The 13,550-nt window shown below is 43.0% G+C and overlaps 1 protein-coding gene across 3 annotated transcripts in view; it reads left to right on the forward strand.

Moving 5' to 3' along the window:
- Window positions 1–13,550, forward strand: part of VPS13D (vacuolar protein sorting 13 homolog D) — a 255,302-nt gene that overhangs the window by 155,319 nt on the left and 86,433 nt on the right. For all 3 annotated transcript variants that reach the window (XM_042998018.1, XM_042998020.1, XM_042998021.1), the window contains 3 exons: window positions 669–817; window positions 11,772–11,906; window positions 13,018–13,185. In XM_042998018.1, coding sequence (XP_042853952.1) covers window positions 669–817; window positions 11,772–11,906; window positions 13,018–13,185 — 452 coding nt within the window. The remainder of the gene's footprint in view (window positions 1–668; window positions 818–11,771; window positions 11,907–13,017; window positions 13,186–13,550) is intronic.

Consider the following 13,550-nt stretch of genomic DNA (forward strand, 5'->3'; position numbering starts at 1 on the left):
GTACACTCCAAATACAAAATAAGTTCAGATAACCTGGGTCGTCTATAATAATCATAATAATAACAACAGCAACACAGTTTCTAGAAACCTCATTGCCAACAAACACGCCCGTGGCCTTTGGCTTCCCCACCTGCATTAGTTTTTCCAAAGATGACATCTGCCAGATGGCACAGAGTCGCAAATCAAAAGGTTAGGCTATTGTACTTTTTCGGTAAACAACATGAAACGGATCTGCTTTTACAAAGAAATGACATCAGGATACCGTACACATCACCAAACCCTGAAAAACTAAGTTTACAGAAATAGATATTTACATTTTTCTGTGAATTTTTTTCTTTTTTTTTTTTTTTTTTTTTTTTTTTTTTATTTATTTTTGGGACAGAGAGAGACAAAGCATGAACGGGGGAGGGGCAGAGAGAGAGGGAGACACAGAATCGGAAACAGGCTCCAGGCTCCGAGCCATCAGCCCAGAGCCCGACGCGGGGCTCGAACTCACGGACCGTGAGATCGTGACCTGGCTGAAGTCGGACGCTTAACCGACTGCGCCACCCAGGCGCCCCTGTGAATTTTTTTCAACACGAACACAAACATTGGAATTATGAGACTTCAGGAGGTTCATTTTTGTTTTGTTTTGTTTTGTTTTAATTCACCGTTTTACTTTGTACCAGAGGTGGAAAAGTATGATGAAAACCTCCATGAAAAGACTGCTGAGCAAGGTGGAACACCAATTCGATATTACTTTGAAAATCTCAAAATCAGCATTCCCCAGATCAAGCTGAGTGTGTTCACCTCCAACAAGCTTCCATTGGATCTTAAGGTGAGCTGATACCTGGGTAAGTTATAAAATGACTTTCCCTGGAAAAGAATGAATGTGTTTACTATTGGCCTTTTCTGTCCAGTGTCATCATTTGTAGCAGGTATTTTTCCAGGTTTCCCGTTTTGAAGGTTTCACGTGTATATGTATGTATAGGTATGTATATGTATGTGTATATATATGTATACTGTATATACATATGCGTGTGTATATATGTATGTATAGTATGTATACGTATACACGGCTTGTTTTTTTATGTTTAAGTATGCCTTTGCTAAAGATTGAGGAGTAATGTGAGTGAACAGAGAATGACATAAAACCCATCTGCCATCTGTTTAGCTCTTGGCGTTATCTCAATGAACTAAGAACCTACTTTCCTAGGGCCACTCCCAGATTCAGGAGAAAAGCCGCAACCACGATAGTATCTTCCTTTTGTGCCAGAGCCCTGCCTGCCTGTCCTCCTCGTTCTCTCCTCCTGAGTATGCACCTCTTTGTGAATGGTTGATACTAGAAACGTCTACCACCTTCAAGGAACACACTCAACTGCATACCACTGAGATGTGGCCTTGCCTACCACCATATCTGAATGTGACACTCTTGCAGATCATCCTGATACGCATTTGACAGAGAGACCCCGAATTTCATCTTTATTTGCTGCAATATGATCTACTTTAAGGGATGGGGATGGGATTTAAATCCAAGTCTATGCGACTGTAAAGTTTGTACTGTGCTGTACTATGTAATATGCTATCTAGATGCCCCTCCAGAATGTAAGGCCTGAGAAAATTAAACAAAAAAATTTTTTAGTGTTTTTTTTTTTTGTTTTGTTTTTTTTTTTTGAGAGAGAGATTGGGGGGGCAGGTGGGCAGTGAGTGGAGGGGCAGAGAGAGGGAGACACAGAATCTGAAGCGGGCTGCTGGCTCTGAGCTGTCAGCACAGAGCCCAATGTGGGGCTCGAACCCACGAGCCATGAGATCATGACCTGAGCCGAAGTTGGACGCTTAACCAACTGAGCCACCCGGGTGCCTGGGGCCTCAGGGAATTTTAGAGCTGTAAGAGTCTTCAGCGATCCTCCTGCTCAGTGAACAAGGATGTTGGAGTTCAGCGCATTCTTCCACTCGAGCCTGTGGAGGTAGATGTAATGGGAACAGGAGTAGGACCCGGGTGGTTGTTAGGTCTTCGCTTAGATTGCGTCTAAATCTGCCTCGCTGCAGCTTGACCCCATTGCTTCTGGTTCTTTCCTTCGTTGCCCTCGCAGATGGTTATCAAGGCACTCATCTCGCCACTAACCACCAGCCGAGGACATCTCCACTGCCCCATGCTGCCTTCTTTGAGATGCCACATGATGGTCTCTCTTCTGAGTAGGAATAGCTATAGACCTGAACAAATAAGGAATCAACTTGGAGTCGTAAATTCAGATGCCTACAGGGACTGTGGCAGCGAAGTATTAAGTGAAGCGGTATGGTGGGGACCATTGCACGCGGGGCGTGCCCGCTTCGTCTGAGGGGGCAGCCTCGGCTCAGCTCCAGCCCGTTGCTGTCATAGGGTAATGTGAACCCAGTGTTGCCGGAGCTTCAGATTTTTAAAGTGAAGCCGGAAATCTGGATTTTTATGTGGAATCTCCTGGTTTTGAAATGTTGGCAACCGATTTGAGTTGTTTTCTTTAAAAACCTTGTGGGCCTAACAAAACACATGTGTGGGCCTCATGTGATGCAGTCTGCCAACACACAACTTCTAAAATAGACATATAGGTAACGAGACAGTATAGTCTGGTCGACGCCAGATCATACTTGGTAGGGCGAGGGTGACTGCTTCAGTCCCGCGGCGAGCCGGGCGTGAGCCGTTGGGAGCGTGCTGGGCAGGACCAGAGTCGCGGCGATTGTTTGCCGCCGTGGCGAGAACAGCGCGGTGTGCCCTTTCCAACGGACTCTCCTGTCTGCTTGATTGGCGTTAATTTCATTTCCCAGGAGACTGAAGATACTTACAATTAGCATGCGAGTGGGGGGAAAATCCATGGGAAAACCACTATCTTGCTAATATCCCCAAGTATCCACTTGACTCATGTGACCCTTTGGAATGGGTTTGTTTGATAAAGTGTATATTCCCCCAGAGCACCTGGCACTCGCCCAACAAACCAATGTTAAGCATTTCCTGAGAGTGAAGGACTTCTTGTTTTTTAAATTCATCTTCCTTAGAAACACAGACACCTAACTATTCCTTTCAGATTGCTCCCAGCAGAGAACTTTCCCCCAGACTGCCAAATGCAATATGGCTTCTTACAGCTGAAGTAGCTCCAGACCCCCAGTCACATGGCCTCCGTGCCTGCGTGTATGCTCCACGACGAACTGGGAACCGGTTAAGCTGAATGTTTCGTTCGGCACTGTTCTGAGGATCCGCTGGAAGGCGTTTTCAAACGATTGTTAAAGAAGTTGAGCGGAGCGGCCCTGTCCTGAGGTGGGGGGGGGGGGGTGGGCACCGTGATGGGGGCACATCCGTGTCTCAGGCAGGGTGTCGGGGAATTGGGGCTTCAGAGTTAAATTCTCAGCCTGTGGGAGTCACCGTTTTACTGTGTCTCGAGTTCTCCTGGTGGAGTCGGGGGCTCATAAAATAATGTCATTTATTCAGAGAGTTTCCTAACAGAGTAATATCCCCTTATTAGTAGCTCTTGGGAAGAGCGATACGCTCTTGGAGATGAATATGTACTGCTTAAAGTATGTACTTAGGGAACGGAGTGCTGTCCCAGAATGGGAATCACAAGAGTCTGACTAAAAGGTAACCATGTCTTTGGTATTGAAGGAATAATTATCTTGATTCTCTTGACTCCAGGCCAGGAGTGAGGCTGTCAGAAATCTCACGGGGAAGCCTCTTCAGGTTTACGCTGAGGGTACATTATTGCCAGATATAGTGTCTGTTGAGAAGGACTCGGAGCAGTTTCCCATCTGCTGTCTCGATTGGATCCCTTTCTCCGTGATGGGAGAAGGGGGTGATAATAGTTCCATTTCACAAGTGCACACACATTCCTCCCTTCCACCCCCCTCCCCATTATAGTCCCAAGTGTGTGTGTTAGAGGGTAGCAGAGTAATATCGAAAACGCCAGGTAGTTTATATGTACTTTGGTTTTTTTAAAGATCAAAAGAAGCCAGGAGCCTTTAAAAGGTTTCACGAGGTGGCCTCCAGCATGCAGTCCGTTTCCCATTTAGAGCATCGGGGTATTACAAAAGAAGGGCTTTAATTGAGCAATCTAGTTTGGAAGAAAACCCACATTTTAATGGTCAGAGAGCAAGAGGGTGGGGGTGAGGGGGAATTTCAAACAAAGACACTATTTAAAAAGCCTAAAACTGTCTTCTCAAAGGCTTGAAATAATTTGTTGGGAAACTTCAGACCCTTTACTTTTTTCCTCCCCTCCCTAAATAAAAACCAGATTTGTTAAAAGGAAAAAAGATCCAGTATTGTTAATTGTATTTCAGAAAGTGCCAGAGAGGGAAATATCCCTGTAGTTTTAAACACTGTCCCGGGAGGGAAATGGGCAAATACCCTGCTTCACATAAACAGTCTCTATGTACCATAAATAAACCTTTAAAGAATGAATTCCAGACAGTTTTGTTTAGTGCAGGATAAACTAAGAAAGGGAAGGACGTGGGCCAGGGACTGGCTTGTGATCCGAGACCTTATGGCATATGGACAGGTATTTCTTCTTTCGACTCTGTAAAGTTTCTGGAAGACTTCAGCGGTTTTCGTCTGGAGGAGGTAGGAATGGACAGTTTCCTAGTTTCATTAGGAACTTCTGCGCACACGTTGCTTTCTGCAGAATCCGTTTTATAACAGGAAACTGTCTGCTCCTTAAGTAAATAAGCATCAGCTTTGTATACTACTGTACTTGATTCGTCGGTCACTGCGGGAAAGAGCCCTGTTTGGCTTTCCCTCTCGTCTCTTTTACTTTGACCGGAACAACCTGAAGGTGGCAGGATAATTCATACCAAAGGCTGCATCTCTCCGCTTTGTCCAATGTGGGAGGCCCCGAGGCAGTAAATGACGAGGTGAAGAGTTTTGCCAAAGGGCCAGATATTTCCTTGGTTCAGACAAAGCACATTAGCCATTCAGAAAGGGGATGGTGTCTCTCGTGAGGGTTTCGACAACTTGGTGGAGGTTTCAAAGTCTTTGCTACTCCGAATGGTACCTCTTCTTCAGTATTTGGTTACGATGAGGAAGTTGGGGTAAAAAAGCTTTTGCCTTAAGCCTTTGTTTGGATCTCATTTCCTCTTCTCTGAGACGAAAGTAACGTTCAGGGTTGTATTGGCAAAACAAACTGCCGAACCGATGTCCCCACCTTTCCGGCAGATTTATCGTGGGGCTCTAAGCAAAGCCGTTAAGCCCGCTGCGCCTCAGTTTCTCTGTCACCAGCACGTGGATGGGTGAAGCACGCGTGAATGAACAGCAGAAAGTTTTTCAAGAGAAACAACATAATCCTCCATTCTGAGCTTCATGCTTTCCACCTACCAGGTGGTTACTTTTGTGCCAATGAGCACGTGCAAGTCGAAAATCTCCTAATAACTAACTGCACGAGTTTGGGTCATCTACTTAACATTTCTCCGGCTTTATTTATTTAAAAAAATGAGAGGGTTAGGCTGAATTAACCTAAGAGCGCTCTTAATCTCTAAAAAGTTTTGTTCTCACATTATTTAGTAGGAGGTTTCTCGTGACTTCCCAAGGCCCCAGATCGGGGGGCCTTTTTTCCGACCTCGTGTCTGCAGGGTCCTCTGCCGTATTCGGGATCGCGGGCCTCCCCATTCCTTTCTGGTTCTCCTCTTATCTTCTGTTTGTTTCTTTGTCTTCGTCACAGCTTTCTTTTCCTCTACTTCTGACCCCTCTGTTGAAGGGCCATCCTTTCCCTCTGAGAACCAATCTTTTCTGCCGTTTATCACTTTGCCCATTTTTTAAATCCTATTACTGGTCTTTAATCACCTGTAATTGTAGAAGCTCTTCATGTAAGTTTTGTCTTTGATGTAAGTTGCGAGGTTTTTTTCCTTCATTTTTTCATTTGTCTTTTTGCTTTACTTTTGATGTGTATATGGGTTCTTTTTTAATCCTATAAAAGCTTTTGATTTTTATGTTGTCAAATCCACCAGTCTTTGACCTTTTTGAATATATGTTTGGAGTCCCAAAAAAGTTTCCCCATTCTATGGTTTTAAGCAATTTCTTCTGTATTTTCTTCAGTTACATGATTTCATTTCAATTAAACATGCTCTTGTCCCAAAAGAATCTAAGGCAGCCTCTGAAAATACATGCTAAAAGATGAAAAAATAAAGGAGAAAATAGAAGGTTCATTAAATTACACATGAGGTTTTACTGTAAAGACATTTAATTTAGTGGGGCAATATATAGATGTTTTAGTAAGTGCTGTTAGACCAACTAGATAGCCATATGGAAAAATAGAAAATCAGATGGATTATTTACACTGTATATAAGGAAAGATTCAATGTGGATCAGAGAGTTACTAACATTATTAGCATGAAGAAGTGTTTTCAGGGGTGCCTGGGTGGCTCAGTCGGTTGAGCGTCTGGCTTCGGCTCAGGTCATGATCTCACAGTTTGTGGGTTCGAGCCCCGCATCAGGCTCTGTGCGACAGCTCAGAGCCTGGAGGCTGCTCTGGATCCTGTGTCTCCCTCTCTCTCTGCTCCTCCCCCGCTCATGCTCGGTCTCTCTCTCTCTCTCTCTCTCTCTCTCTCTCTCTCCTTCCAAAAAAAAAAAAAAAAAATTTAAAAAAGTGTTTTCACATTCAAAGAAGAAGAGTATTTCACATACTCTCTAAAATCCTTGCAATATCAATCTTGTTAAAGTTTTTTTTTTTTTTTTAATGTTTACTTATTTTGAAAGAAAGGGAGAGTGAGCAGGGGAGGAGCAGAGAGTGGGAGGGAGAGAATTCCAAGCAGACTCCATGCTGTCAGCACAGAGCCTGACATGGGGCTCAGTCTCATGAACCGTGAGATCACGATCTGAGCCGAAATCAAGAGTCGGATGCTTAACTGACTGAGCCACCCAGGAGACCCACCTCCCCAATCTTGTTAAAATAAAAGTATGGTGGGGCACCTGGGTGGTTCATTCAGTTGAGCGCCCGACTCTTGATTTCAGCTCAGGTTATGATCCTAGGGTCGTGGGATTGAGCCCTGCCTCAGGCTCCATGCTGGGCATGAAGCCTGCTTGAAATTCTCTCTCTCTCTCTCTCTCTCTCTCTCTCTCCCCCCCCCTCCTTTCCCTGTTCACTCTCTCTCTCAAATAAAAAATAAATAAGAATATGTAATTGGAAAAGAGACCAAATCTGGAAATTGTTAACTGGCTTATAGCAAACCAAGATTAGCCAAGAATTACAAGAAAAACTTGATAGAAAAAAAAAAACCAAAAGTCTGCTTGAAGGTAATGGAAAGCTACCAAGATATCTAGGACTTGAGAGTCCAAGATTTATGTGAGGAAGGAAACTTGATAAGTGAACCCACCATTTACTCTGCCTTTACTCTTGAGATAGTCCGAATGTGTAACTGGTATGTGTTAAAAGGCAGAGAAGTCAAGCAGAAAGCAGCTGCCAAAAGGCAGAGAGTCTGAGTAAGGCTTTTTGGTGGTCTCATGGGACTGACATAGCAAACATTAGATAGATACTAAGCTGGTAACTGATGCGCTAGTATCTTAGAGAGAAGGGACAGGCAGAATAGAGACCCTGGTGGTCTGAGCTGCTGTATGTCTTGAGGCAGGTGCCAGTCTCTAGGTAACCTAGTCTGAGAGAAGCCGGGCAAAAAGTAACAGTTGAGAGGTGGGAAAACTAAGTAGACCTTTTAGCAGTTTTCTGGTGCTAGGGAGAGTAAAAGAGGAGGAACAGAATTGGTTGTCAGTTGAGACAACTGGCCTGAAACTATCCCAGGCCTTAGAAAGACTGAAATAGACCAAGAGTTACAAAGACTGAAATCCAGCCTTGAGAAAGCCCAAATCTTGATTGGATGAAGCCTCTTTAACCGCCTACTAGAAACTAAAGACTCATGCAAAGTCTGTGAAAGTTTTAATTTTAAATTTTTTTTTTTTTTTTACATTTTATTTATTTTTGAGAGAGAGACAGAGTACAAGCAGGGGAGGGGCAGAGAGAGAGGGAGACACAGAATCTGAAACGGGCTCCAGGCTCTGAGCTGTCAGCGCAGAGCCCAACACCGGGCTCAAACTCACAAACTGTTAGATCATGACCTGAGCCGAAGCTGGACGCACCACCCAGGTGCCCCGAGAGTTTTCATTTTAAAAACAGACACTAGAAGCAGACCCACAGGTAAACCAGACGTTGGCATTATCAAACACACAATATTAAAGAGTAACCATATCTGTGTCTGAGAAGTTTACTAGAAAACTATAATTTATTTATATTTTGAAAATAAATAAAGGAAAATTATAGACTAGAATTTTTTTCATGAACATGGAAGAAATCTGAACAAAATATTAACAAAGCAAATACAGCAATGAATAAGAAAAAATATAACTAAATTGGGTTTATTCCAGGAATGTAAGTGTGGTTTAACATTTTTAAATAAATCATGTAATTTACCACATTGACAAAATAAAAGAAGAAAAAATATTATCTCAATAGTTGCACGAAAGCCTTTTGACAGAATTCAACATCTATTTGTGATAAGAACTCAGCAAGCAAAAAATAGAAGGGAACTGCCGGAATCTGATAAAGTATATGTGTAAAAAAGCTACAGCAAACATACTCAATGGTGAGATACTGAAAGCAGGGAAGGTGCTCGTTATCCCTACTCTTCAGTGTCTTACTGGAGATTGTAGCCAGTGCAATAAGTCTAGAAAGATTAAAGAAGAAATAAAAGGCATAAGAACTGGACAGGAAAATGAAAATTTTATTATTTGCAGAGAGCATAAATATGTACCTAGAAAATCTAAAAGAATGCGCAGAGAAGTTGTTAACTGAATGGATAATTTAGGAAGGTCACTGGAGATGGTGTACAATGTCAGCAACGATTATAGAGGGAAGGAAAATTTTGAAGGATGTAATTTATAGCATTGTTAAGAAAACATCAAATACAGTATCATTATTTATTGCTGTGTAACCAGCCACCCCAAAACTTAGTGGTTTAAAACATTTTATTCACAATTCTGTGGGCTGGACTCTGTTGAATGCTGGCTTCTGCTGGACTGACCTGTGGTTACTCATCTGGCAGTCAGCTGAGACTGACTCGTATACGATGACCTTACTTACGTGTTAGGTGTTGGCTGTCAACAGAACCTCCTTCCACATGGTCTCTCAGCTTCTTCACGTGGTGGAAGTATCAAAAGGGCAGAGTAGAAACTCCCAAGATCTCTTGAAGCCTGGGCTCAGAGGTCACACAGTGTTACCTCTGCTGCATCTTGTTGACTGAAGCAACTTACAAGGTCAGTGCAGATGAAGTCGTCTCTGCTACTGTTACAAGATGTAAAGAATATATGGCCTTTTTTTTTATTTTTTAACGTTTATTTATTTTTGAGACAGAGAGAGACAGAGCGTGAACAGGGGAGGGGCAGAGAGAGAGGGAGACACAGAATCTGAAACAGGCTCCAGGCTCTGAGCTGTCAGCACAGAGCCCGACGCGGGGCTCGAACTCACGGACCGCGAGATCGTGACCTGAGCCGAAGTCGGACGCTTAACTGACTGAGCCACCCAGGCGCCCCATATGGCCATTTTTAAAGTAATCTCTATACCCAGTGTGGGACTAGAACTTACAACCCTGAGATCAAGAGTTATGTACGCTCTACCAACTGAGCCAGCCAGGTGCCCCTGGCCATTTTTAATCTATCACAGATACCTAGGAGTAAATCCAGCAAAGGTTATATGCAAGACCTCTGTATGGAAAACAATGGAATGTTATTAAGAGAAAAGTGAACTAAATAGATAAGGGGACATACCACATTAATACACTGGAAGACTCCATACTGTGAAGCTGTCTTTTCTTCTCAAATTGATCTATAGATTCAGTAAGATCTTAATGAAAAATTTAACAACTTTTTATGGCAGATTGACAAGCCGATTCTAAAATTTGGAAATGAAAAGTGCAAAGAATAACCAAGGTGATCCTAAAAACAAAGTTGGAGAGCGTATACTCTCAGATTTCAAAACTCATTACAAAAGTATAGTAATTAAGACAGGGTGGTATTGGCAGAAGGCAGGACAAAATGAAACAGAATTGAGAAACAGATACGTAAATATGGCTAGTCAACGTGTGAGAAAGTTTACACGGTACTGCAGTAGGAGAGAGGGTGATCATTTCAGTAAATATTACTTAGGCAAGTAGATATCCATCTGGAAAAAAATGGATCTTGATTTCTGCTTCACACCATATAAAAAAAAAAATCAAGTCCAAGTAGATTATAGATGTAAATGTGAAAATTAAGCAATAAAATTTTTTTAGGTACACACAGGGAATATCTTTATGACCTTGGTGTAGGTAATAATTTCTTACTGAGGAAACAGAAAACTCTTACCATAAAGGAAAAGATTGGCACATTGGATTTCATTAAAAAAGAATATCTGGGGTTACCTGGGTGGCTCAGTAGGTTAAGCGGCTGACTTCGACTCGGGTCATGATTTCGCGGTCCGTGATTCGAGCCCCGCGTTGGGCTCTGTGCTGACAGCTCAGAGCCTGGAGCCTGTTTCAGATTCTGTGTCTCCCTCTCTCTGACCCACCCCTGTTCGTGCTCTGTCTTTCTCTGTCTCAAAAATAAATAAACGTTAAAAAAAATTTAAAAAAAATATCTGATCATCAAAGAACACCTTTCAAAGAATAATAAGTCACAGAATGGGAAAAGAAAATTGTAATACATCTATTCACCAGGGACTTCTATACCGAATGTATAAGAAAAACTCCTACAAAGCAATAAGAAAAAAACAGACAGCCCACTACAAAAATGAGCAAAAGACTTGAGTAGGCACTTCACAAAAAAGGATATCCAGATGGCCAATATGTGTGTTAAAAGGTGCATTCTTCAACAGGAAAATGGAAATTAAAGCCACACTGAGAGGGGTGCGTGGGTGGCTCAGTGGGTTAAGCGTCTGACTTTGGCTCAGGTCATGACCTCATGGTGTCATGAGTTCGAGCCCCACGTTGGGCTCTGTGCTGGTAACTTGGAGACTTGTTGGGATTCTCTCTCTCCCTCTCTCTGCCCCTCCCTCACTCACACTGTGTCTGTCTCTCTCAAGTAAGTAAGTAATATAAAACTAAAAAAACAAAAAACAAAAACACACTGACATACCGTTACACACCCATCAGAATATTTGTCTTTTAAAAGGCTGTCTATACCAAGTGTCAATGAGGGTGTAGAATAACAGGAAATTTCATAGGCTGCTGAAGGGAGTATAAACCAGTTCAGCTGCTGGGGACAGCTGTTTGACAGTGCTGTATATACTAGGGTCGAACGTGTATATTCTTTGTGACACAGCAGCTCTACTCCCAGGTATGTATTCAAGAAAAATGCATACAAATGTGCTCCCAAAGACGTGTCCATGAATGTTCATAGCAGCATTGTTCATAATAGCAAAAATTTGAAACAGCACAACTGTTCATCAACAGCAGTGGTTTAATAAATTGTGTTTTATTTGTATATTGGCATGCTGTGTAACAATGAAAATTAAGCAACTGCAGCTGTATATAACAACCTAGTGACTCTCACAAACTTAACGGTGACTATAAGAAGCCACCGTATGAAGCCAAGAATGTTCATTTCGATGTGATATATGTTACTTTGGGTGACATGTATGTTTTTTGTCCTAATATTTTACTTTTATAATTACAGGGAAAATCCTTATTTATAAATATCAAAACCTTGACTCTCATTGGAAAATTGATAGGACTTGTAGTTTTCACAGAATCCAAAATTATAGTGCCCTGGAAGGCCATCAAATGGCTAAAGTATGTCATTTCCTTTCTTCCCTAACTAGGCCTTAAAAAGCACGTTGGGATTTCCACTGATTCGGTTTGAGGATGCTGTAATTAATCTGGATCCATTTACTCGGGTACATCCCTATGAGACCAAGGAGTTCATCATCAATGATATCCTCAAACATTTCCAGGAGGTGAGCTTTGGAGAAATACTTAGCGGCTGGAGCACAAGCAGAATGTTTGTTTTGGTTGTTTGGGAATTTTGGTTACTAAGACATTACTGTCGAGAACCCAGTTAAACATTTGCTGTTAGGGGTCAGGTCACAGCCCGCGAAGCCCGTACACATCATGAAAATCCTCAAACAGTGTATTTGATTTACAAGCTGTCGGTCTTGTCCCTCAGAGCACTGATCTCGGGGGCTTCCACTGGATTCGTAACAACCCTTAAGGGTTTAATTGATGCTTTAATGGTGACACAAAATATTGTGACCTCTCTATTTACTGGACATGGAGCAACTTTTGACAACCACATCAGTGTCCTTGGAGCCTGTGAGATCCTGCCCTAGCGTTGAACTTCAATTTTTCTTTTTATCAAGTTGGACATTTTCTGTTTTGTATTTATTATCCAGATTCTTCGATAGATAGGTCAAGATCATATCAAATTTATTAACTGTCTAAGTTAAAATTCTATTCCTGCTCCCTTTTCTCCCTTCTCCCTTCTCCCTTCTCCCTCCCGTGTCCCTCCTTTCCTTCTTGGCTTCCTTCCTCAACTTTCCTAATTGATGATGTTTCCACTAAACTGCAAGGAGAGTGACAGAGCAGATATCACTGGAACCTGGACGCAGAAAGTAGGCTGCTGGCTAGATCTGAAACATGCCTTCTTTATGCACCACCCCCTGCCGATGATAGGGGGCGCTACCAATATACCCTCCTCCCTCATTTTCCTTCTAAAACTCTCCCTGCTGCTGCTGAGTTCCCTATTTGTAGAAACATCAGAATGTGATGTATATACTAACACATGTTTGTAAAGAGTCTTTCCTGTTTCAGAGCATTTATTTATTCTTCGGAATAGCTTTGAGGCGCATTTCTGAGTACCGGAAGCAATCTCTGGGATACATGCGTTGGGAGAGCTTAGGTGGAGTTCATGAAAGCCTAGGAACTTGCAGTTGATGAGAATTCGGAGGTCATTGCGGTGTTGATGAGAATGGGGGACAAGAGAGATTTCTAACCTTTTTGCTTGGGACATTCTACCTGCAAGTATCAACAGTGCTGGGTTTCATCTTCTCTTTCTGCTCCATTTGACAGGAACTCCTCAGCCAGGCAGCTCGGATCCTGGGGTCAGTGGACTTTCTCGGCAATCCCATGGGGCTTTTGAATGATGTTTCCGAAGGGGTTACTGGACTGATCAAGTATGGAAATGTCGGGGGCCTTATCAGAAATGTCACACATGGCGTATCAAACTCTGCTGCCAAGGTAAGGAATTAAAGGTGAAGTTCCATCGTCATTAACCTCATGGGGTCTCTGCGTTACCGTGATTCCTGCCATAGCTGATGAGCTGTGAGAAGTTACGGCCTTTGCTTCGTTACCTGCCTCCCCTGCCTCCCCTCCCCTCTGATGACCGGGCCCCAGGTCCGCTGAGCCGTCTACAGTATCTCATCTTCTGTCCATCACCACTGCCTTCCCGGGCTCCGGTCGTCTCTTCCCTGGGCCGCTGCACTGGCCGCCTGACCCCCTGGACTCCACCACAGCCTGCACGGTGCCACCAGAATGAACTTGCTTTTTAAAGCAGAGGATTTGAGGGGCCCCTGGGTTGCTCAGTCACTTAAGTGTTGGACTCT

Source organism: Panthera tigris, chromosome C1 (genome assembly GCF_018350195.1).
Source record: "Panthera tigris isolate Pti1 chromosome C1, P.tigris_Pti1_mat1.1, whole genome shotgun sequence".
Taxonomy (NCBI): Eukaryota; Metazoa; Chordata; class Mammalia; order Carnivora; family Felidae; genus Panthera; species Panthera tigris.